Genomic DNA, 25,085 nt, shown 5'->3' with positions numbered 1-25,085 from the left:
AGACAGCAGGCTTTTGGCTGCATCTCACAAGCAGGGATGGCTAAACCTCAAAGAAAAAACTCAGACAGTAAACATATGCATTTATTAAAGGCTTTGATTTAAATCAATATACTGGTTCTATAAACAGCAGTGCGCTCAGGACCACTACGAAGTGGAAGCCATCTCTGGGTGAGCTGAGTAAAGTCTCAGTGGAGAAAATGAGTGAACACCTCCTTCTGCTTGCTCAACAGCTATGATCAAAGGCAATCTGAGTGAGGCACAATATTTTGCAGCCGCTCAGAGGAAGCTGTGCAGACATATGAGAAAACAACGATTGTATTTAGCCGATCTAAAACACAACAGTTTAACTGTATGAACTCAGAGCGGGGTTGGACTGGAAAAGGAATGTATGATGATTAAAAAACCCTCAATAAATAAATCATAAGTGATAGACTGACAAACGAACTCTGAGTGTTGCTGCTTCAAGAGACGTCCAGATACCGATGTTCTAAGATATTTGATTTACAGGTACACCGATTTGAACTGAACCTCTTTTTCACTCAGTCGGATTTAATCAGATTTTCCTATGATCAGCAGAAAAGGTAATGTTCCTAAATAGCCGGAGTTTCTCTTTCTGCAGGCTGCACCATAAACTAATGGCACACAAGCTGGGAGCTGATGATATCTGTCTGTGGTCGCTCTGTGGCATTACTTTCTGACCTACATCAGTGTAGATCAATGTAACTGGTTCTAAAAACAGAACCAGTTACACCAGCATGGGAGGTGAAACGAGATCGAATGATGCTGTGAATGATCAGATTGGTGCCAATAGTACTAGGGGAACAAAACACTGAGTTTTTGTTTGAAGCCACAAACAAGCTGATCAACACTTTTTGCTTGGGTTAACCTAAACAACAATTAAACGAGTGCATTAATATGATGTTGCTCAGCAAGCAAATTAAATTTATTAAAAAATCTTGAATAATTATCAAATTACCATGTAAACACAGACAACACTGTTTGTCTAATTCATATGACTTGAGCACATAATTGTTTAAATTACTTAATTAAAAAGACCTATACAAAGTCAACAGGCTTAAAAAAAAGAATAATGGTCAAACCTGTATTAAAACAAACATTACTAATGCATTGTATCTCCAAGAAATCTTAAAATGAGACCCTTATATTTTTGTCATTTTAGGATTTAGAATCTGCACAAATCTGTCCGTGCGTTGGGATTGAAACCTTCCCCTGTAAATAATTTGTTTTCCTTTATGTATAAATCACATTATTGTAGCTGTAACAAAAAAGCCGCACCCGTTTGACCCTCAAAACAAATATTAAGCAGGGGAAAGGCACATTCAGAAAAACATGAAGGATAATTCAGTAGAAGCACATGCAGTGAAGGAGCGGTGGAACGTGAAGCAGTAAAAGTCAGTTGTGTAGAGAGGCAGCGAACTGAGGCTGTGCTTTTGGGTCTAATTATAACCCAGAAGAGTCGACTGCTCACACAGTGGCCTCGCTCTGTCCACTGCAGTCACAGATCTGAATTTAAGTATTGGGTGGCACCTCTCTGTGGTCCCACAGTTATGGGGTACAGAGATTCCACATTGGTTACTCACAAACATTCAACGGCCAAGCTAACCGGAACAGATATAAATATCTTGATTAATTGAGCTGTTTACTTGAGTAAGTTGAGTATTTAAGTCAAAGTGTATATTTTCCTTCAGTTTGTCTATTCGCAAACTTGCATCTGTACAATTCAATAACAGATGCAAATAGTTTTTCTCCTCATGCTCATGAGCCAGAAATCTCCACTTCAGTCGCACTTAATTTTATATCTGTCGATATTCTGAAGGTTTTCACAGACACATCATTTATTCATGGCGATATCTTCAAAAAGATTTTTAACCTTTTAACCTGTAGTGTCTTGCCTGACATGTTACACAGGATTATGTATCTCTTGCTCCTGTATTGATTTTGTATATTTTGTGATCATGTGCATGTCCTCTCAGATTATAAATGTCATATGTTGAAAAAGGAAATGGATTGTAGACACAACACTTGATTATCAACGTTAGTATGCTTGCAGCCTTATTAAACTGCACACTTCCCTCATTTCTTCCCTTGATAGTTTAAGTGTGTAATCTCATTAAATATTAATTGAAGTTTTAGTTGTTACTTAAAAGTACAGATAAAACAAACAAGCAGGTAAATAAACTCACCAAGCTCCCCAGCAGCATTCCTTCCACCGACAGCATAGAGGTGTCCCTTGAGTGCACTGAGGTGGAAGAAGGTACGTTTCTCATTAAGGCAAGCCACCTGCATCCACTTGTTGTAGCGGGGGTCGTACCGGAACACGGTGTCCACTGCTGTTTTGCCTTTGGTGTCGTAGTTGCTTTGGCCCCCCACCACATAGAGAAAGTTGCCAATGACAGCAATGCCATGTTGGTAGCGGGGTGCGTCCATGGGAGCCAGTGCCTTCCACTCATGAGCCTTCTCATCAAACAGACGCAGCTCTTTACTCACAACTAGCTGCTGGCGCAGAACACCACCCAGGGTAACCAGGTGGGCACTGTCCGAGCGGATGGCTGTCCGTTCTGACTGCATAACTGGCTGCATGTAGGGCATCATTTGGTAGTTGCTAGCTTCCAGGAGAAGGTTGACACAGGTGTTGTCCGTGCGCATAAAGTCCACTGTCTGCACGTGATTGATGAGCTCCTGTGGGTTCATTAGGGGAAAGCGGATGTTCTTCATAAGCTTTGAGGCAAAGTCCATACGACTGTCTTCATAGCGCAGCCAGCGGCAGGCAGCCTTAAACAGGTCCAATTCAGTGCAGTGTTTCAAGCTGTTACTGGACAGTACAAAAGCTAGTCGGTCAAACGGCAGCTTCACAAACTCTCCTGTGCCCAGCAGTGAGGGGAAGTTCTTCAAGATGAAGTTATTGACGTATTTGTCCACCTCTGTGAGGTTGTATGCGTTGGCAATGCGGCCCACTTCTACACAGTTGTCTAGAGAAACCTGTAAGGAAGAAGAAATCAAAGTCTCAGAGCGCTGCTAACAGACATTGAGAAGTCATTTAAAGATACGAGTTACTGGATCTTCCAATCTTGTATCCAGAAACTCATCTCCTTAGACAAAACGATTCCTAATTACAACATAGTGAATAGTGATTAAGCTTTGACGGTTTCTACAATCAGAGACAAATTAACACCTACTCTACAGGTAAGAGTGGATTTGTGGAAGATGATTTGATGTGTGTTCTATATCATTGTTGGCAGGAGAAGTGAATCATTTTAAATCATCAATTTGACTCTAGGAACTACTTAATAACTACAATTACTGCAATGCGGTTGTATGCCTCCGCCAACCAGTGCAGTTTCCATATACTTATTTCTACATACTCTTTTTTTAACAAATTCATATAAAGTCCCAGTGACCTTTGACGGCTGAAATGTAACCACTCTATCTGAAAATGTTAGTGCAAGTGACAAATGATCAAAGCCGAACATTTTTTTTAGGCCACCATGACCTTTGACCACCGAAATCTTATCAGTTAATCAGTGAGTCTAAGTAAATTGTACCAGATGTAATGAAATTCCTGATAGAGTCTAAGTGAATGATTGTACCACATTTGAAGAATTAGTGAAGTTTATATATTTGTTTCAGTATCTTGTTGCTTGTGACGTGTCTTTCTTTGTGTGTTACCTTCCTAGAGACTACAGATGTAAATTAGCATTCTTGTTGGAATCTGGTATGTTTACATGTAGTGTTTTTAAGCTGATTTTCATTGACATGCTCTGTCCCTATCATGAATAAATAAATTCCAAGGCATTCTTGAGATATTGCATTTGCAGGAATAGGACGCACGGATGGACAACACGAAAACATATTGCCTAGGGCTATTGGCTGTTGCCTGTGCGGAGGTATACAAATTAAACAGTAAAAATCTTCATCAAAGCTCTTACTTCATCCACACTAATTAGTTTTTCTTGCATTGGAGTTGTTCACTCAAAAATCTAAAACCTATAAATATATACATTTGTGAAAAAAATAATAAAGCGCATGCCAGAATCTACATTAATTGTTTTAGGTGATCCAAATTTGATATTTTATAAATATAAAAAAAGACAGCATTTTTTTCGTATTTAAGTGTCTTTCCAAACCCTGACACTGTGGCTCATTGTGACTGGACTTCAGAACGACTGACCTGACATAAGTGTTACCTTTTAGAATGTACACACCCTTCTTACTCTACCACACGCTCTCACATGACTACTCATCTGAAGGAATTTTATTATTTCTATGGTTCAATTGTGGGTCGCTTATCGTAAACCATAGTTCAATGTCTGTCTCCAGCTTAAAACATCCCACTGTTTAACATTCACTTCTGAAGACGGATGAAAAGGCTCAGATAAGAGACCCAGCTTGCCGACATTGGCAGTTACCGTGGCAACCAAGGTCATCCTCTGGACCTGAACGATATCATAACAGAGACCGTCGCAGCATTATGACCATCAGTGTCAGGAGAGACAGCAGTCCTCCCCTAAAGAACGGAAGTGTTACATATAATGTGCAATGTGACAGGGGTCAACATGAATTATGTTTAGGTAACCAACAGAATTTAAGGTGGTTTAACGAGGAATAAACTCCAACATGTTGTAAGTTGTGAGTTACAACCGAGAACAACAGCTAATTTACGACTGGTGGAGACTAGAGGAAAATGAGCAGCTGTGGATGTGCTTCTGCTTCCTTACCCCAGATATAAGAAAGACCTTGCAGAAGTCCAGCACAGGAAGAATTTGTAAGAAACTGGCTGCCTCGAGTGTGTCTTGCAGGTTCTCCATGTTGAGTGACAACTTGGCTGTGTAGATAAAGTCGATGATCTTCTTCAGGCCTATTCGGTTGACCCCGTGAAGCTTGATGCACATTAAATCTTGTTCTTTCATTCCACCTGCATCAGGAGAGAGTAGGGGATACATACAAGTGGATGCTTAGATGCTGTGCAACTCAATCTTATTTGACTGACAGTCCACATAACAAAGCCGCCACATACGATAAACCTTACATGAATTAACAAATTAAACTTATAGTGAAAAATGTCATTCTTGCAAACTTTATGAATATGCCATTATGCATTAATGTCAGTGAGATATTTCCTGTGTCTAAAGACGTGTTCAGAAAGGACATAAGGTCTAAGAAACCTTTGCTCAGCATCTCTGCTCACACAAGAAATCCCTCACTGCAAGTACAGTTTCCTTTCCTCCTACTTTAACAAGATCCTCTTCTGTTCTTATGGCAGAACTTTCTTCATCGTATATTTTAAATGTCAAATGCCATAAAGTGAGATCCAAAGTAGCCCCGTCAGCTGTTCGAAAAGTTAAACTCACCCTCATTGCTCATTATACATGTACCTTGTAATGCAAATGAGGAGAGTGGTAAATTCAAAGCTCCACACATAAAAAAATTCACCTCGATTTAAGTGGCTACAGATTAATATATGGTCTAATCAAGGCAGAAAGGTTACTTTTACTAACAGTTACCAGTTTGAATTGGGTCTATACTAATAAAATAACATTTGGTACAGTATACTAGTTTAATAAAAATTTCCGAGTGCCTTTTAAAAATTAGGCAAATAAAATTTCCATTATTCCTGATAATACCCTCATACTACTGTATGTACTTAGAAGTACTCAAGGTCCTTCTTCCTCTGCACACAGTCTGTCAAGGAGATGATTCTGGTCAATAGCCCACATTTACATTGGATTTCAATTCATTACAAAAAAATGACCATGAACATTATGAATGCATGACAATGACTTCACAGGGTTTGTTATATAACATGAAAACTTTCATGTTTATTAAAGAATACAGTGCAGCGGAAAGAAGACACGAGGAAATAAATGGATCTGTCAGATTCAGGATGAAAATAGTATATCAGTATTAACCGTAAAATAGCTAACCCACTTTTCCGGTCAGTTTGAGGCTCTGTGGACTCACCTGTGAACATGGCTTTGAAATAGTCGGAGGAGGAGGCCATCATGGCGCGGTGTACAGGGAAAGCTTCATCGCCATCACCAGCCACCAGCGTGACATCGCATAGCAAACCTTCTATCCTCAGCTGGTCAAATCCCTAACAGAGGCGGAGAAAAGAGAGGAGAGCATTACTGAAATGTGCAATGATTTTATTCCACTGAAGTAGGCCATGTCTATTTTAACCACTACATTTCGGGCAAAAATGTTATTTCCAACAAAAATACTGTTTCCCCACGGCCAGTCAGATTTGAGATCCCAGCATGTGACGCTTCCAGCGCCATTTTTGGACATGAACCCCTGAAAATGTCCGGACAATAAGGTCTGGACTTTGACTGAAATTATCCTTTCACACATAATTAACACAGCAGGAGATTCTCATGTCAGATGCAATCACAGCAACTGAATAATCTCCAGAGCTTTCAGGTGAGGGGGTGGTTAAGCACACAGGAGACAGGACGTAACGATTAAATTCCCCTATGGAGATGACATGTTTTTGTTTACAGTACATTGACACCAGCGTCTGCCCTCATCACTCAAAGCTCTGGAATCTTGTTGTCTTCCGAATTGACATCTCCATCAGTGTCTTCAATGTGTACGACAACTCTTTTTCATCCTGATATAAATATTTTTTCGGCTGCAGTTTTGCATCTGTCATGAACTTAAAACATCATCGACACACCGACTGGTGGTGAATCCTCTAAATACTCTCCTGCTGTGTTCTCATCTGGGCTCACTTTGAGAATGATACACATACAGACTTATTGTCAACCTCGCACCACATTCCTCACACATGCACTTCATTTCCCCCAATGTTGTTTTCTCCGTCAACAACATCTAAAGAAAAGATAAAGGATGATAAACTCTTGTAATAATCAATAAGGAGGTTTTAGGTGGGTTGCTTCCAACTAAGACCGATTCTACTATGAGGGAGTGGCCTATAAAACAATCATTATTATTCCGTTACTGTGCTCCATCACCCAAAGATTAACGCGCAGCAAAGGCAGCAAACAGCCAATCATTTCTAATGAAAGCTGGTGCTGAAGGGCAAACACTGCTGTCGCAGCAACAAACAGCGCAATGCAAGCACCCCGCCGCAATAACTTCAGAGTGGCCGTAACTATATGCAAAGTGGTGACATGCTGAAGCAGCCTGCTTCTCCATAGTGGTATCATTTTGATAGATTATTCAGTTCCCTGCTATATGGGTGCTATTTTCTTGATTTTGTTCTTGTTTCCCAAGCGCAGCTATTATTAAAAGGTTGAGATATAAAGTGTGATTAAACCTCAGCAGGAGGGTGGTTTAAGTGTTCTTAAGTCAATATGCTGCTATGATCTTCAAGTGTTAAGGGACTTCTTAAAGTACATACAACAAAGCATGTGACTTCAAAAAGTTATTACAGCTTATTAAAGCTTTTATACTTTTTGGGATAAACCGTACATCAAAATATTCATTTTGACCTCACTCAAATTAGACAGAAACAAAAACCAAATTGGTTTTGGTTACTTCAATATTATCTGAGCTTTTAAATTGTACTTTGCAATCAGCAAAGTCTGAAAGACTTGTGCAGCCTTCTTTACTTATCTTAACTCTAAAGAAACACATGGAAAAAAATATAAACATTATCGTCATCATTAGACCATTACTGCTTTAACTAACATTCACTCCTTAAGAAGTCACTGTCACTGACTGTATGTATTCTCACCTGAAGAACAACTGAGCTGTGTGTGTTACTTGTGAAGAACCGCGTGTTTCCAGTCTTTGATGCCTGAAGGTGAGCAGGGACGCCCATATCACCATAGCCCAGAGCAACTTTCATGTGAGCGTCGTCGTCCTCCACGAGGGATCTATTAAGAAAAACAGGAAAGCAGAATTTTACATCAAAAAAGGTTTTAAAAAAAACAAACATTTCCATCTAATTTTAGTTTAGGGAAAGTAGGACAGAGGAGTTTTCCAAAGTGACACTACTTAAGGACATATTGTGTGCATGTAGCCTAATTGTTAAAAAATGGTCACTTAAAAGTTGCAGGTCTGCAAACCTGGGCCAATTGGGAAAATAGTTTTGTGGAGGTGCACAAGGAAGTGCCTTTGAGAATAGATCCCAACTCGTCAGTGGCCTAAAATATGATTGGCTGCTTCCGTATTTGATCTTGTGTGCTACTGTAAATCTCCATCTATTCTAAAAATATGGTTGCAATTAATTTTGTTTGAACACACAGGTGTAGCTAAATACATACATACTGGCAGGGACTAGGCATTGTGATGCACTGACTGTAGGTCATCAACTGGCAAGAGAGTTGAAATCTGGCATTCATCCTCTGGAGATGATCAATCCCAGTGATATGTGACACTCTGACCTTTTAGTTTGTGCCACTGTCAGGTCAAAAACTTCTTTCATGGCTTTCATGGCATTTAACTTGGATATTCACTGCAATCCCAGTATGAATCCTGTATTTTACAGAGACCCTGACCTAGTTTAGTACCAAAATGTACCATCTCCCTGGAGGCGGCTGTGGCTCAGGACATAGCAGGTCATCCATGGATCACAGGGGTGGCAGTTCAGTCCCCAGTGTCTCCTGTCCATATGTCAAAGTGTGCTTGAAGACCCTGAACCCAGAATTGCTCCCAATGGTCTAGCCAAGTACTTTGGTGTGTTTGTGTGTGTGTGTGTGTGTGTGTGTGTGTCTTTGATACAATCTACAGCCCTTACCACTTAAACACAATAAATATTATAAGTGGTTTCCAGAATATTATTAATAATCATAACACACATTCAAGCTAATTCTCTGCTTTGGCTAGTCTAAATAATATATGCCATGTTAGGGGAATTTTTCCTACCTCACATTACCAATTACACCAGACATTTTACAAAAAAAGACATGTCAGCTCAATATCTGTGGGACACTTACATTGACCTTTAGCAATAGGCCATTATATAAATTAAAATAACTGTAGCCTACAACTAAGTAGTGATAACTAGTACTTTTTCAGTGTCTCACTGATATACCAGCCTAATAACAAGTAAAAATCTGATCTGTGGAACTTTCTGTTTTTCTCACAATCTGTAGAGTCCAGTTCTTATTATATCATTTGTGTTTTATGATTTTCTACATAGAAATGTGTATAAGAATAAAAACTACTATAACTAGGACCTTAACTTGTGATCTGTCTCACAGAGAATGAATGTGAAAAGATGTCAACTGCGGCTTGGCACCTAAAAGGGAATATGGGTACATGGTGTGCTGACCAAACTGCCAACAGTTTGAGTATGAGGCTCATTTGGGGACCAAAAACTATCACCAGTCTGTAGAACAAAAAACCCGGCCAAGCATTTGTTATCTGCTCCCAAAGAGCAAAACCCTCTCCAAAGGCTAATTCATAACCAACTTGGACTGCACTGCTATGACTTTGATTTCAAGCCCATGTGTACTTGTTTTCAAAAGTGAGACGGCTGCCTGGATAGAAAGAATAACAGTCGGCCTTGGTGTTAACAGAGTAATTTGTCAAACAAAAGATCTCAATACAACCCAGCTGTTAGAGCAGCTCTAGGAAAGCTGGAGTTTTGGAGGTGAGACACGCAGAGCTTAAGAGTGGTGAAGGTTGTGTTACACCAAAAGTAAAGACTTATAAAGACTGATAATAATGGTGAAAGCTAAACCTCAACTTGCACTGTTTGTGATAAAAGGTGATGCATGGACAGAAGTGATGCAAAGCCCAAGGATGCATAACAATAAATGAAGATTTATATGGATTATATTCTGACTGAAGTATGAGCTGAACATAATACAACTAATTTCCCCTATATATCTCTTTCTGATGAAGATTGGCCTGATTTTGATAAAAACTTTCTTTTACAAAATTGTCTGGTTCAGCACAGCTCAGTCTTCAAACATGCCCATGCAGTGCATGTCAGATGTAGAAGACTCAGTTTTTAGTTGGAATATTTATATATTAATGAAGCAATTTAAGGTCCTTGTTAGGATATACTATATTTTTGTGGTTTTAATATTTTTATATAGACTTCTCCAATACTCTGAGGGGACATTATTCAACATTTTTCAATAAACCAAATGCACTTGTTCATTATAACACAAAACTTATTTCACTTAAATTAAATAAATTCTCTCTCCTGATGACAGTGACACAAAAACAGAACAATATAGAAAATGTATATTATTTTTAGGGTCAGGATAAAAATGACATACATGTCACCAATAAAACCTAAAATGTCCTCAGTACTGGTGAGGTATAAAAATATCTGCGAAATGAAAAAAGACGAACTGGCACTTAGTAACATTATTACTTTGTCTGGTTCAAGCAGATCTGCAGCAGCAACACAGCTCTTTAGTAAATTTCTCCTTTTGAATGAGGTTTCAGCCTATGAGCCATTAGCTCGCTAATCAGAGTACATTTTCATCCCTGCGTCCGCATCCCACAAACTAGACACACTGGCTTCCTTTTTACTGCAACAAAAAAATAGCTGTTTATCCGACAGTCCACATCTTCTGATTCCTTCTTGACAGTTACCATGAGCCTTGTCAAGGATCACAGTAACTGTGTTTGTGTTTCAATCACTCTGAATGCAACCCGACAGGCATACAGCCAGAAGGCAACACCCTGAAGAACATGTTGGTCGACTACTTTATTTATTTTTCCTGTCCTAAGTCATTTTGTTCTTTTATAGGTAGCACACCATGACACATCTGATAAGGAGGTTTAATGTTACTTTAGAGCCATTACATCGGGACACATCTAAGCAGAAATGCAGCCATAAAGGCTCTGAATAAGGTTACACTGGTGACTGAATCAATGATCTGTGTCATCTTAAAAGGTATAAAGGATTTATATGTTGTTGGTTCCAAAAGGCTCAACTCTTTGATTTAGCCAGATGAACAAAACCACCAATAAAAAAGGGACACATAATCTGAAGACTTTTATAACACATGTCAAATAAAAACCCCATAGCCTCGTAGAGTAAAACTTGACATGAAAGAGTAGCAGAAACCTTTGTTGTACTCTGCAACATTTACACAGGTGCAGACCTGATGAGAATGCTGGGAGTCTGAAAAAATTGAAAACAAAAATAGAACATGATGCTGGATACTAGGCCAAATTTTTCAAAGCTTCAACCAAATTAGTATATGACATATTTGTCTATTATTGTATTCGTCATGCATCACATTAATTATGACTAGTTATTCTCAGATGAGGACATTTAATCTTAGCAGCAGACTTACTTGTCAAGCTGTGCAGTCATGTTACCTGTACTGACACTAGGACAGCGACACATTGGACCCCCCCAGTAAGGGCATATGGGCTATTGAGATAATTTATCATTTGTGGAAAACACCAGATCAAAGCTTATTTCAAATGCGGCAATACACAAAAGAGTTGTTTGCTTACCACCATATACATTAGGGGAAGGGGGGAGATGCAGAAAAAAGATAAGCCTCTGGAAGAATTTCCAAAGGTGCAAAGGAAACTTTAGCTACCTTTATGAGGACAGTTAAACTCGGAACAAAGGAAACTTGGGAAAAGTTCTGCAATTTGCTCCCGGTCCCCCTCCATAACACTTCAAGAAGACTTCAGCAGACTGAGCAATTGACTGTAGTCATTTTTGCAGGAAGATTAGACCAAAGGCGTTAGGGGAATCCGATGGATAAACATTAAGAGAAGGTCAGGTTGAAACTATTTAATATTCCTTTGACATGCCTTGCAAGGACTGAGGAACAGGTATGACAACCAATGAGGATACATCAACAAAGACAAAATAAGGACAAAAACATTGAGATGTCTGCTACCTCAGGAAGGAAAGGTAAACAATGTATAATTCTGATCTACCCCACACATGCTTGACGAGTAATTACGACGATACAGTACAAATTTCTTAATGAGGACAAGTGGATGGGATCAGTAACACGGTACATTTTACAAGGAGACAATCATTGACCACAGCTAGAAGGAGTTTGAGGACATCACCACCACTGAACGCTGAGAAACTGGCAGGGCTTGGAACAGTGGTCACAATCACACTGACACACAGCACAGGAAATGTACTGGTACATTTACCCCGTCAGGTGGTAAGTCGGACAGGCAGCGAGGAGAGAGTGGGTTGTCCAAACCACAAAGGAGTGTTGGTGGCTGCCGGAACGAAAACAAAGAAGACAACAGCTACAACATCCCACATAAAAGTTGGTTGTCATTACACAACAGAGACAACAAGTTTGTTGTTGTTGTTTGATGTTAATTGTAAATAAAGACATCACAGAAGAATTAACAAACTATTCGCCTGTCCAATGCCTACTACTGATGCCAAATATGGGTTAATTCTAGGTCGGCGCTTTTTCCTTTTGAGTTATTAAAAAAATTGATAAAATAAAAATAAAAAATATCATCTCCATTTCCATTGTAAATAAAGCTGTCTGTTGCAGAACGATGTTCACAAATCTCTAACATAATAAGTGTTGAACCTAATATAAAACTACATTGAAATTTTTTTATAAAATATACACTAGCCGATGACTGTATGTCAAAAAACGAGGAAATTAAAATGATCACAAAAACTGAAAGAATGTTTTTCTCAATACACATCATTGATGACAAGTGATAAATCATAGACAGAGCTAAAGGCGAGGGAAAATAAGGGACTGAAAGTAAACGAGGTGTGAAAAGTAACTAAGGAAGTAATGAAATTAACAATGTATCCAGTCCTTTATGTAAGTAGAAGTCTTACACGTCCTTCCACCAGTGACAGTTCATCAAGTTAAAGTCAACTTGGCGTTTTCCCAGGGATGACAGTGGAAGGGTCTTAAAAGATTAATGAGTATAGCTTTGCTGTCTTGTCATGTTTAGCCATTCACTGATTGAAACTTCCCTAATTTCGTCCATTTCAGGTTCAGAACAGCTGAAAGGGCAACGTCATGTTTTATGGAGCAAAATAACTCAGAGCTTATGTGGTGGAAATTACTAGAAAATACTTTTACAGTCATGTTAAAGGATAGGTTGACATTTTTTTCCAGGTCTACCAAAACAATGCATGCCCCATCTTTTCTGACAAGATCAGTATTGCCAAGAATGAATTGGCAGCAGTGTGGTGTGGTTTATCTCGGGTGAGTGATCGCATGGGGTCAGTTTAAAGCTTGATTGATTGTACGTGATGATGCAATGAATGATAAGTTCTATATCAGCCAAATTCTTTATGGATTCATTTCCAGATCCCCACTTGATGGGGGGAAAGGAGGCACTATCATCCCAAACACAATGTGTCTATAGACTGCATTACACAGCCATTTAAAAGTTTCACTCCATTTTTCAAGTTGCTTGTGGTTACTGTGACCTAACGTGACATTCTGTTTCAACAGGAACTAAGGAAGAGCCTGAGAGCAAATAAAAGAGACAATGAGGAAGCAGTGGATGTGATGGAGCAGCAAGAAAAGAGCAGCAGTAACATTTTATTTATTTAATGACAGGATGATAGGATACCTCTGCCACATGGACAAAACCATAGGGGATCATAGGACGCTATTTGGCTGGTGTTCTCTGGACATACATTCCAGCGGCTGAATCCAAACGACTTATATCAAAAAATAGAAAGGTGATAAGGTGCACCGAAACTAAACATCGGCAGCTCTCTGAAAACCTCTGTGAGCAAAGTCAGAGAGTACATCCCTATTTTCTCTATCAAGCTGAACAATGACAAACACCTACAACGAGGAATCAACTTATAAGACACCCTGAATGGATGTCAGAGTTCTATCTGATTCTGCACGTTTACCTATTTCTGGTAAGAAAACAAGAAGCTATGTCACTCTTTGCTGTTGAAGACTTCACACCACCACCTACGCCTGCAGACCAATGAGTAGGACAGCGTAAAACACTAGTGGAAATAATGCGGTGAATTGATAATTTGAGAAAACATCTTTATCGGATGCACACTTAGTAAAAACCCCTGTAAGCATTATCAGTCATCAAACACAGGAGTTTGAGAAGATTACAAATATTTGTTTGTTTAATTTTTTTTGCATATATGGCAAATAATAGATAAACAAACGGTTGACATGGGAATACAATTCGGCCTTTAATCTCTGAGCAATGTAATAAAGCATAACGTTACATGTTGAATATCTTCTGCTTCTGGGGAAAAGCAACATCTAATGATGCAATAACGCTCAAGAGAGATGCAGAAAATAGAAACCCCTAATGTACGGCAATGGAACACAATGTTCTAGCAACACAGCGCAATTTTATGCCATGAATAAAAAATGAAGAAATTTCAGATTAGTTCATACTACAGATAACTGAAGTCCACAGAATCAAAAAATGACATAAGCAACAATGATGGAGCAGCAACTTTGTTGTAGCACTAGCATTAGTGAACTGAAGCTAAAGTAATATAGAGAACCTCCTGGAATTTCTGTATTTGTCATTTCAAAAGATATTATTCTTAGTTGTTGACTAGCCGTATGAGTATTTTATCCTTATAAAATGCCTCAATTCAGCTGCTGCTCAGTTTTTCAGGGTTCTCCACCTTGCTGGCAGCAATGACACTTTTACATCCACTCTACTGAATAATCAAGAGCTGATAGGGAAATGAGAAGTTTCCCTCAATATTTCAGATACCTGGATGCAGCTCTTGTTTCCCTGTTTCCCCACCACACTTAGCAAGAGGCAATGCAGCACAAAGAAAAGGAGGTAGTTGTGCACTCTTAAAAATTCTTCTCTCATACCAGCTCCATTCCATCAAACAAACTTTGCCGCATCTAAAATGTGACAATGCGTCTGGTAGCTAGACTACAATATGTATAAGTGAATATGTTCATGATCAGAATAAATATAGACATTTTTGATGCCAGAAAATAAAAAAATAAGCCATTATGTATTCAGTGGAGATAATCCCTTTCCTTTTTCGTCCATTAATAAGAGTTCCAGTAGAAAAAGCAAGAGATCAGATCATCAGAAAATTACAAAAATGAAGTACTTCCCTAATTAATGCTATCTAACACAACTGAATAGGTAGATGCAACTCAATAGTAAATCTTTAAAAAGTTTGATCACATAAAGACTTCTGAGTTTTGCAAGAATTCTATGGAAACTGTAAACTGAAAAATCAGTTACTCGGAGCAGGTTCTATAATTGAAGAATTAAAAAGATTTGAATTGGAGATATATTTGAGATATAAAGTACACAAAATGTTATTGCAACCGCCGAGGGGTGTCAACAAAGTATATGCTGCCGGATGTGTGACTTGCATGATGCTTTTATGCTCATGTGATTATGTTGCATCTCCTGACACTTTTGAGTGCCTCGCAGCGAGTGGGTTCCAGGCTCAAATCCCGTTTCTGCAGGGGCCTCTCTGTGTAAAGTTCACATGATGTTCTCTGTGTGTCTGCGTGGACGGAAGTAAATAAGAACTGGCAAGGACACTATATAACATTAAGTCCACTGATATTTCCGGTACGTTCAGTATTTGCAGGTCACTTTGTCCAGGACAAGCTGATCATGATCTCCAGATAATTGTTCCACTAATGGCTAATAATCTCACCCGTCTGTACGATATAATGAGTCTGTAATTACACTTTATAATCAGAGAGCACTTTGAGGTCACAGCTTTTATATTAAAAAAGGCTGGGGAATTTATAAGCACCTACAATTAAGTCTCAAAACAACAGTTTCAACCACAGAGGACAATCCGTCCACATATTTTGAAAAGGCCAAGTAAGATTACCCAAGGTCTGTATCCAGATTCACAAGAGATATGTAAAGCGGTGATGAGAAGTGTCATCATATTACTGCTGGGACTCAAATGAGGGGAGAGGCATAGTTTTGTATTCAAGAGAGTTTAGCAGACGTCCACAATGCGGTTTAACGGAGTGTAAAAACAAGCGTTTTAGCTCCAAATCAGAAATCACATGACCGTGCATGTAGACTGGGAACGTGCATGTCAGTGTAAAAAGTAAGGAGATTATCCACTCTGCAGTTAGTTGCAGAAAATACTATGAACAAGGAACAGCATTGGCAAAATAAGATCTTTGACCATCTACGAGGTGGAGCTGTTACTGACGGCAGTTTGTTGTTATCCATATTGCATTCACCACTGGTAGTCAAGGCTGAAATGACTCTGCTTTAGGTGCTCACACACTCTAGAGTAATGTGAATGGCAGGTGTAAGTGTAGCAAAAGTAAAATGCTCTATAACTGCAATGCATTAGTGGGGGTGTAGGCCTAATGTGAGACGATCTAAATGGTCATTTAGTTTTATACAGATAAAAAAAATTCAGAAATATTGAAATTTCTAAATATTTTTGACTGTGTGTGGTGCACCTTCAATTATGGGAGCTGCTGAGAAATCCAATTCAGTGGAAATAAGAGGGGAAACAATTTGCATCCAAATGAAAAGCCATTGCAACAAGTGTGAAAAGATGGACCCGATAAAGAGAAAAGTAGCTAAGGCCCGAGCTTCTGGAAGGTCAGGATTCAGAAGTTTACTTTTATTTACATTTCAAGTTACAGTTTACATCTCAACAGACACTCAATGAATCGTATGATCTATCTATTGAGGGAGTTTTAGGATGCATTAGTATTTTGTTATTCATTTTTTTATCAGACATAACAAGTGCTCCACTGACTGATCAAGTAGGCGCTGAAACTCGACCCATCACAGCTTTCAGTAGGCAAATGTGTGTCCATGTGCTGGTGTGTCTGCGTGTGTGTATAATGAGCACTGACATGACTTTTTCACCTGACTGAACTCACTTGATGCTCCGCCAGCCAGACTGCCTGTGTCTCCCCTCCGGCCTTTCAGTAAAAATAAATGATCCCTGGGTGGCTACTGCTCTTTCTGCAAAATGGCTCCAAGTCAGCAAGAACTTAATGTCCATTTCAAAAGGGCAGGTAAATTAAAAGCTCCACCATAGTGCTTTAAATCTGATAAACTCCCCAGAAGCAGGGCACGTGTCTTAGGTTTACCTAAGACTGATGTGTGTGTTGTGTGTATCACTGGTCACTATGAATATGAAAAAACAATCCATGACACAATACTGGCCTCATTTAAAAACAGTGGCAGATGTTGCTCTCAGGAAGGGGGCATTCAATATTCTGTTTTGGCTTTTAAGCAAACAATTAAGCAAGCTCATCTAAAATGTTTATGATAATTATGTTGTTTCACATCACTGTGATCAGTGACTGTCTAGCCAGGCATTTACAGGGCATATGAAATAATTTACCTCTTTTAATTTCTTTATTTCAGAGCAGGCTGTTTCAGTTGAACTACTTTTTAACTGATTTCAGCACACCAGCATTTTTTGCCATCCATTGAAATCATACTGTGTGATGGCTAAGACCATCAGTGTAGTTTTAACATGCCTGCTGTCATATAATCCAATCAGCACATAAAACACAATGATATATCTGGTGAGGCCATTGGGTATAATTCCACAGTTTAATTCAGTTTTAACCATTCAAATGTATTTTTGTCAGTGGGAGTTGATGTTCAAAGGCGCAAAACTGGCTCTTATTCAGTGTTCTGTCAGCTATCAAATCAACTATGTTCTTATTTTAGAAGTGATGCATTGTTTAATTGATCGAACAATTTACTTTAGGATGTTAATGAAGTGGGTTTTAAAGAAATCTATGTAAACTAATGGGCCATTTAGCTCAGAGATTGTAAAAACTGTCTCACAGCAGTAGCACTGAGGATTCAGCCTCAGCAGAAGGATTAAACAGCCACATGAGACTTGTGAAGCATCCACATTTGGAAAATGACAGTTCAAAAGACTTTCAAAGCTTCTGTATGGAATCTGTATGGAATTTAATGTGGTCACCGGAATGTAAAAATCTAAATCATTATATCCAAGAGACAGGAGCAGATAAATCATGTTCAATGTTTTAAAGAAAATATTAAGGTGAAAAGATGTGATTGTGTTTGAAAGGCAGATTTCGTAGCATTTTGCTTCACTGAGATTGTTGATGAAAAGCAGCGAGGCACAAAGGGAGAGAGAAAAGAGGTATGACATGTGCTAAAGGTCCCCGACTGGCATCAAACAGGCATTGCAACCGTTAAGGCTGCTGGCTCACCATGATGCCTCTGAGAGGTGATTACTAAAGACAGCAGTCGCACATATTAAGTGCTTGGTACTGAAGCAGTGTCAGATGAGGGATGACATTTATTTCAAGGACTTTTTGTGAAATGACAGATAAACTCAATGACTTCTTGCTGAGCTAAAGATTATTCCATGGGGCCATACTGGGAGGGAACCTTTACCATTCCTCGCTAGCATGAAATCTGCACCACAGGCAGTTCACCAGTCTATATATAGATTAGGGTGGTTTCACAACAGCAAAGTACATTGTGCAAACAGATCTTAATTCTTTATACATGATGTATGTAAGATATATAAAAAAAAAACACCTGTGCCATCCATCATCCTGCTGCTTTGTATACATATTGTATACAAAGACTGCCTGACCAGCATACAGAGTTAAAAATGCCCCTAAAGACAAACAGACAGAGGCACCACTCAAAGGGCCTATAAAGATAGACTTCTCCCTGACCACAGAGTAACCTATAATTGGGGGCCCAATATCAGCGTGCCTAAAACCACAGCTTACAACATACATGTTCTAAAATAGACGGTGGTCTGGTGGGGCCGAGAAACACTGGGCAGAGTAAGGTGGAGCTTCGTGGCTTGGATATGCTTGACTTGACAGTGTGTGTGTGTGTGCCCTATCTGCTATGAAAACAGGCAATTGTCGCCCACGGCCACTCATATGCACGTGATGCACTCTCATCCTTACGCTCTCATGGATGGATTCGTCATGGTCAAAAGACATGAGGACGTGCTGGTGTGAAAACCCTCTTCTTGCTTTTGTGCAATGTCAAGTGCTGAAAATGAAGTTAATGCTGTACATGCACAATTTATACAGACTCTTACGTGGTCTTTGTTAATGCTGTAGCAGACGCCAGCACTCACTTGTAATGTCCTGCAGTTAAGTCAGGATGTAGGATTTATTCTATACTGTTTTGAAATATACTGCCGATATATATCAAAATTATACAAGTGAAAAAGGAGATTAAATAACCTGTGATTTAATATAATATAATGTGCTTAACATAAATGTACAGCACATGACTGGTTTTATATAAAAATTCAAATGAGCAGCATAAAACAACTGCTGTGTTGCTATAGAATTCTACATTATATTTTACTAAGTGAGAAAAACACATACAGAATGTAAGAAAAAACGGAGAAAAAAAAGATGAAAAAGGCAAAGCAGGGGAAGGGTGTGTTCCCCTATATTGCAAAATCCACTAAGGTGCCCTTGAGCAAGCACCTTAACCCACACCTGCTCCAGACGAGCTGCTCAGTGACCAACATTTAATATTGTGTGAGGACTGAGCATTGACCATGTATGAGCCAAGGTATTCCAGTTAAACTACCCTGGTTAAATAAAGATTAAGCTCATAATTACCATGTCAATACTGTAAATAATAAAGCATTGTGTCGTTCCGTAAAGAGTCTATAAAGTGATATCCCTAAGTCAAGATTTCTGTTGGGTTTCATGGTTGAAGGTGAGCCTATTTAAATGTACAGATATTTGAATTTGCCCATTTACAATCAGCCATGTAGCAGATATCACTTGTTTCACTGAGGACATTTAAATAAACATGCAAAAAGCGAGGTAAGAGCACATTGCTCTTGCTGTGGTACAGTAATGTTCAAAATAAGCATTTCGTTAAAACTAACAATATTAAGCTCTTAAGCTGAAAGATAAATGTACTGGACTGCATAAATCCAATTTTGTAAAAATCCATTCATTTTGGTGAGCCCCACTAGCCTATGAAACTACCTTTAGGTAATCAGCTAGCTGAGCTTGTCTTGAAAACTGTAGGTTTATTTGTCTCACTGTTTTGGGCGACAGTCGTTTTACTGATCAAAAGTCAAACAAGGCACTTGTCCTTTTCAGCAGAGCACAGGAGAAGGGGTGAAGAGAGAGGATGGCGAGAGGCTGTGTGAAGCACTTCTATTCTACCCTCCCCCCCTCCTGAACAGTAGCAGATGACAATAGCTTCTAAACCAGGGCACGCCAGACATCCTGACAAAGGCAGGCTCCTCCCAAGCTGCTGAGTCCCTGTTCCCAAATAAACAGAGCCATAGGGAGAGGGCAAGAGTCGGGATGTGGCGGTTGCCGTGTCCAGACTAGCGACAAAATGAGTCCTTCAGCCCAGGAGCACAGCATTCAGCCAGTAAAATGTAAAACGCATGCTGGACAAGCCAATCTCTTGACATAGTACATGGCTCAAATGCATTCTTCCTAAATTGGGCTGCATCAAAAAATAATGTTACAAAAATAAGCACATATCCAAAACTGAAAAGCAACCAAATCTATCTCCAAATACACTACCACAATGGTGAAATATAAATTCTATTTAGACCATACTCACATGTATGCAGGTGAAAGGGGTGAGGACCTGGATGTCTTAAGAACTGGTACTGGGAATTTCCAGCTGACAGGAGAACCGCTTTTCCATTTCAACGGCATGTTGTTGTCACCAGAATGGTGCTAAAGCAATACCAACAGCAAAGACCATTTCCATGAAAAGGTTTCCAATGCAGTCTTCCATCCCACTCTGCCCACACCATTTAAGGGGGGGGGGGGGGAGATTAGCAGCAGCAGCAGCAGCGGCGGCGGCAGCAGCTATAGAAATAAACTGGTAGAGGCAGTGCGGGTTACAGTCAGGGTTGTGACTTTAGCGGCAGCGTTGAGAAGCCAATAGATTGCATCCACCGCGTCTGCTTGCCCTGCTGCATTCACAGTTGTCTTGTGGTAGGAGGGGGAGGTAGTCCTGCCTTCCCATCCACCTTACAGCTTTTGTGAATAGTGCAGTAGCTAAGCAACAGTGCCACCTTGTTAAAAGAGTTGTGATTACAGCTCTGGGATTACTATGGAAAGGGGTTGATTAAGTAGTAGCAAAAATAATACAAAACCTCCTACGTAATTTATACAACTCAATACATTTATTTGCTCAACATGGTTTTGTCCATTTTAATTGAATCAGTAACAATGTTAACATTAATTCTATCAGATAAACTTGAAAGGTTTTATCTCTATATCAACGAAGTTTGGATTTCAAGTTTATCAGTAAATTTTCTTAAAACAATAAGTTAGCAATAAACAATTATATAAATAGTCCTAATGACATTTTAGTGGATGTAGAAAGGAAATGTTTAAAACAATATGTCTTGTCATAATTGAAGACTAAGTTTTAAGACTGCGAGCTGTGACTGTAATATAAAAATTCTGAATAATTTGTTTCTGCAGTAGCCTAAAACAAACAAAATCAAACACTGGCAGAAGAGAGCGATTTTGCGTTTTTATGTTACCTGTAGACCACCGTAGGTTCTCATCCACGTATTGAGTAGGAGAATGAAATGAGGATTATTCAGTTGGTTGTAATCTGCAACTTCATGCTAGTGCACCAGCAGTTTATATATATATGCTGCAATAATGCAGATTCAATTTTTGAATCTGTATTTTCTTTGTAAGATTGTGGTCTTCCCACCTCAGTATCATTTGCTGAGTAAAAGCTTGACACAGCAAAGACTGCTGACTTGGGCTAAACAACAACAGCAGCATGCGCAGGCCAAGTCTTTCATAACTTTCTGGAGCTTGATAAATATCAGAGCATAGCATTAGACTACTCACATCTCCTGTGTCTAACACTTCCCACAGCTGCTTAATGCCTTCCAGTCGCTTAGTGGTAGGCAACCCTTGAATAGTCTAAAGAAGCCATTATGGTAGTCTTTTACCTGGGGGACTGATTAATCAGGAAATTTTATGGGATTTTTTGAGAATCTGCACTGTTGACGCCTGAAACTGATGAACCAAAAAAAAAGCATCCAAATTAATTGTTTAGGTTACCTGATTTTTAACCTCCTAAATATTTACATCAGTATCTGCCTCAAAAAAGATTTTGAGATGGTTGTCATTATGAAAAAACGATGTGAATGCATTCATTCATTGCAGACTGCCTCGTCAAAAAGGCGCTGAAACTTGAGCGCATGAACTAGGTCAGAAAATATTTGTGGATACCAAGGGTTTATCCAAAGTCAGAGCTTAATCCTGAAAGCTGTATTAGCCTTTTAAAGGTTGATCAAATGAAATCATCAGACACTTTGACAGAAGAATGTAACATTATAGACTAGGTGGCCACATTACTTGTCAACCTGCATATCTTGCCTAATTATCTGTTAATGAGATAAGACAGGGGTAGGTATAGTGATTTAGAAGCTGTCAGAGAGAAGGTAGAGTAAATCACTAGGGTCAGACAATGATGAGCTTCCTGGCATCTTCTATTCACAGAGATATCCTGTGCCAACAGATCTCAGTTCAAACATAATGTACATGATGTCTCTTGATAAGCCATTCATTTTGATGTACTGAAGGCTGATTGTTAATGCCCACTTTGATTTCACTCAACAAAAAAAAAAAAAGGATTCCATATTACAGCAATAGCTGATGTCCCAAACCAATTAGCCACACTGCGCCCTATTACCTGATAGTGTAGTGATATAATATTCATAAACCCTGGTAACATCTAGCATACAAACGCAATTAGACCCACTTTATTTGTCTCTCCTCCTCCAATCCCTGTCGGTCAGGCCATTTAACTTTAAATACACTTTATATTGTATAATCAAACTAACAATTCACAGTCATACTAATATAACTCCATAGTCAAGTCAAGAAAAAAGGAAAAGGGTATCGCCTCATCAATAATTGTTTTCCCTCATACTGGAAATAATAAGCAGCACACTGGGTAAAAATATAGTCACAAACACACACCCCGACCAGTTAATTATAAACTCCCTATTTCAGTCTTTGTATACAGTGTAACAATCCTGTCTGAGTGACAGAATAAGTACTGGTAAATATTGAACAGGCCATCCAGGTGTGGAAGATTGTCACAGGTAAATTCATGTGGCTGAAGCACTACAATGTCTTTCAGGTGATTAGCAATGGTTCTCAATCCTGTTCTTTCAGTGCCACAGTCCTGCTTTTCTTTCCCACAATCTAATTAAGGATTATCCGATTAACACCCTTACAATCCAAGTAGGACACATAGCCTAGCCAAGACTGATACCAAGACAGATAACTACTGCAATATACAGAGTTTTAGAATGGTAAACCAACAATCCTGTGTCCCAGGAACTTATTTTAAAAATAAGTAATTTTGCCTGGTGGCCATTAAAGATGTTGACAGCAATGAATATAAATTCTTCTCCCACAATTACATTTTTGTGCATTTTTGGAAAGCTTTGTGAGCCATTAATTGAAACATATTTAGCTAAGGTGAATCAATCAACATTTTCACAAGGGCTAAGTAAATTATGTAATATGAGATATTGCTCTTTACCGTTCGTGCGGTCCGATGGGCATCGTCTCCCCTCTGTGTACAGGGTGCTCCATACCCTCACCTCAAAAACAGAAAGATGGCACTTTCAACAATTGCGACAAGTCTGTCATCCATAAAATAAACATCAGCAAAGGAAAAACATTCAGTTTTCTTCAGCCAAGAAAAACAAAATATTGCTGTTAGATGTTGTAAAGTCATTCTTCCGTATTTCTAAGTTAGACTCACATCTTCACTTTTAACAGACCTCACCTATTTGGTTTGGCTTGTTTGAAGTGCACCACACTGTTTTAGAAACAATTCATTGCCAACGATTGTCAACATGCTGATGTTGTAATTGAGAAGCCTCTCTTTACATTAGGCCACGCTTCTAAAGTTAGCAAATATGATACTCTGTAATCACAACGTACATGTGCAACAAAATCGTTACTGTAGTTCAGATCACAGGTAACAGTCCAGTTCCACAAAGTTTTAACATTTTACAAAGATATCAAAGTTTTAAAACTTTAGTATTAAATGTTATGTTCTGCCTGTAGCTACGTTAGTAATGACAGTGGGATAATATAAATATATTCGTTTGCTCATTTTGAACGCATATTGTTATATTGATAAAGGTGGGTGGGTACTTCTTGACCCCTAAACTCCTGCCGAGATGTGACAGTTGCATCATATTTCTATAACTTGTTGCTTTACACAGAACTGGGCTAATGGAAGCTAAAAATATCTTCAGTGTGCGTCACCTAACTGAACAATCTTCCTGTAATTCTGCTAAAAAGAAGTTCATAACAACCAGTCCTCACATTGATCTCGCGTGTTTTTTTATTTAAAAGAATGGTAAACAGGTAAACTTTCCTTCGAGGTCGCAGCTGGGTTCGCTGTAGCTACTCTTGATACATGACACAAGTCACACAGAACTGATGGAGCTCACAGCTTCAATGTGCAGCATGCTCCCACGCATTCTCAACAAGTCGCAAGGGTTTGTCATTTAAAGAGCTAACTGCGACATGTTGGGAGAAAACTAAGTCCTCGGCGAGGAAGCTGACTTTGCTAGCAAAGCCTTTGGGCTACCATAATTTAATGCTAGTGCTTGTTAGCCGGGGGACGACACAGATGTACTGTCACAAGAGGCAACGCTGTCAGCCGGGGGCACCGCTTGTTTTCTGGCCATGTTGCCTCAACACTGTCCTTACATCTCCACTGGGAACAGGCTAATGCTAACTAGCTAAGCTAACCCCCATAACATTGGCATTAGCTAGCTGGATATAACATTGGTTTAGGACAGTCGACTGTAAGCTTACCGAGTTGGTTGTTGTTTGTACCACTGTGGTATAGCTTTGTTATATCAACCAACAAGAGTGTTAACCAGCGGGGTCTTAACATGAGTTAGTTGGGTTAGTTATTAGTTAGTCTGGTTGGTCGCTTTGCCACCCTCAGAAAATGACAGTGACTAACTGTCAACCTGCTGTTTGGTGAGCTTAACACGCTATGTGCGGTATTCTGTCCAGTGTATTAATCTTAAATACACTCAGTAAACTTTTAAAAAGCAGATTCCATACCTTCGACACCGAGACAACGCTAACCAGCGTCCTTGTTTTCTTTCCGAGCCCTCAAATCCACTTACACGACGGGAGCCTCCTTCCTGGTGATCTCCAATGCGGTTGTCG

General features: G+C 39.2%; 1 protein-coding gene across 4 annotated transcripts in view; it reads right to left on the bottom strand.

Moving 5' to 3' along the window:
* The window catches only part of klhl13 (kelch-like family member 13), a 32,273-nt gene extending 7,196 nt beyond the window's left edge, over positions 1–25,077 (bottom strand). Inside the window, exons 1-7 of one of the 4 annotated variants that reach the window (XM_053441941.1) lie at positions 24,978–25,076; positions 23,425–23,485; positions 12,082–12,153; positions 7,718–7,859; positions 5,980–6,112; positions 4,737–4,933; positions 2,205–3,000 (exon numbers count right to left, since the gene is read on the bottom strand). In XM_053441941.1, the coding sequence (XP_053297916.1) occupies positions 2,205–3,000; positions 4,737–4,933; positions 5,980–6,112; positions 7,718–7,859; positions 12,082–12,153; positions 23,425–23,477 (1,393 nt within the window). In that variant the 5' untranslated portion in view covers positions 23,478–23,485; positions 24,978–25,076. Of the gene's footprint in view, positions 1–2,204; positions 3,001–4,736; positions 4,934–5,979; positions 6,113–7,717; positions 7,860–12,081; positions 12,154–20,451; positions 20,840–23,424; positions 23,486–24,977 lie in introns of those variants that run through there. The other 3 variants (XM_053441943.1, XM_053441944.1, XM_053441942.1) reach the window with 3 other exon arrangements.
* Between the last annotated feature and the right edge of the window lie 8 nt (positions 25,078–25,085).

Source organism: Pleuronectes platessa, chromosome 15 (genome assembly GCF_947347685.1).
Source record: "Pleuronectes platessa chromosome 15, fPlePla1.1, whole genome shotgun sequence".
In the NCBI taxonomy this organism is placed as follows: Eukaryota; Metazoa; Chordata; class Actinopteri; order Pleuronectiformes; family Pleuronectidae; genus Pleuronectes; species Pleuronectes platessa.
Note: the sequence above shows the minus strand (reverse complement) of the source record. Positions and strands in the feature narration are given on the sequence as shown.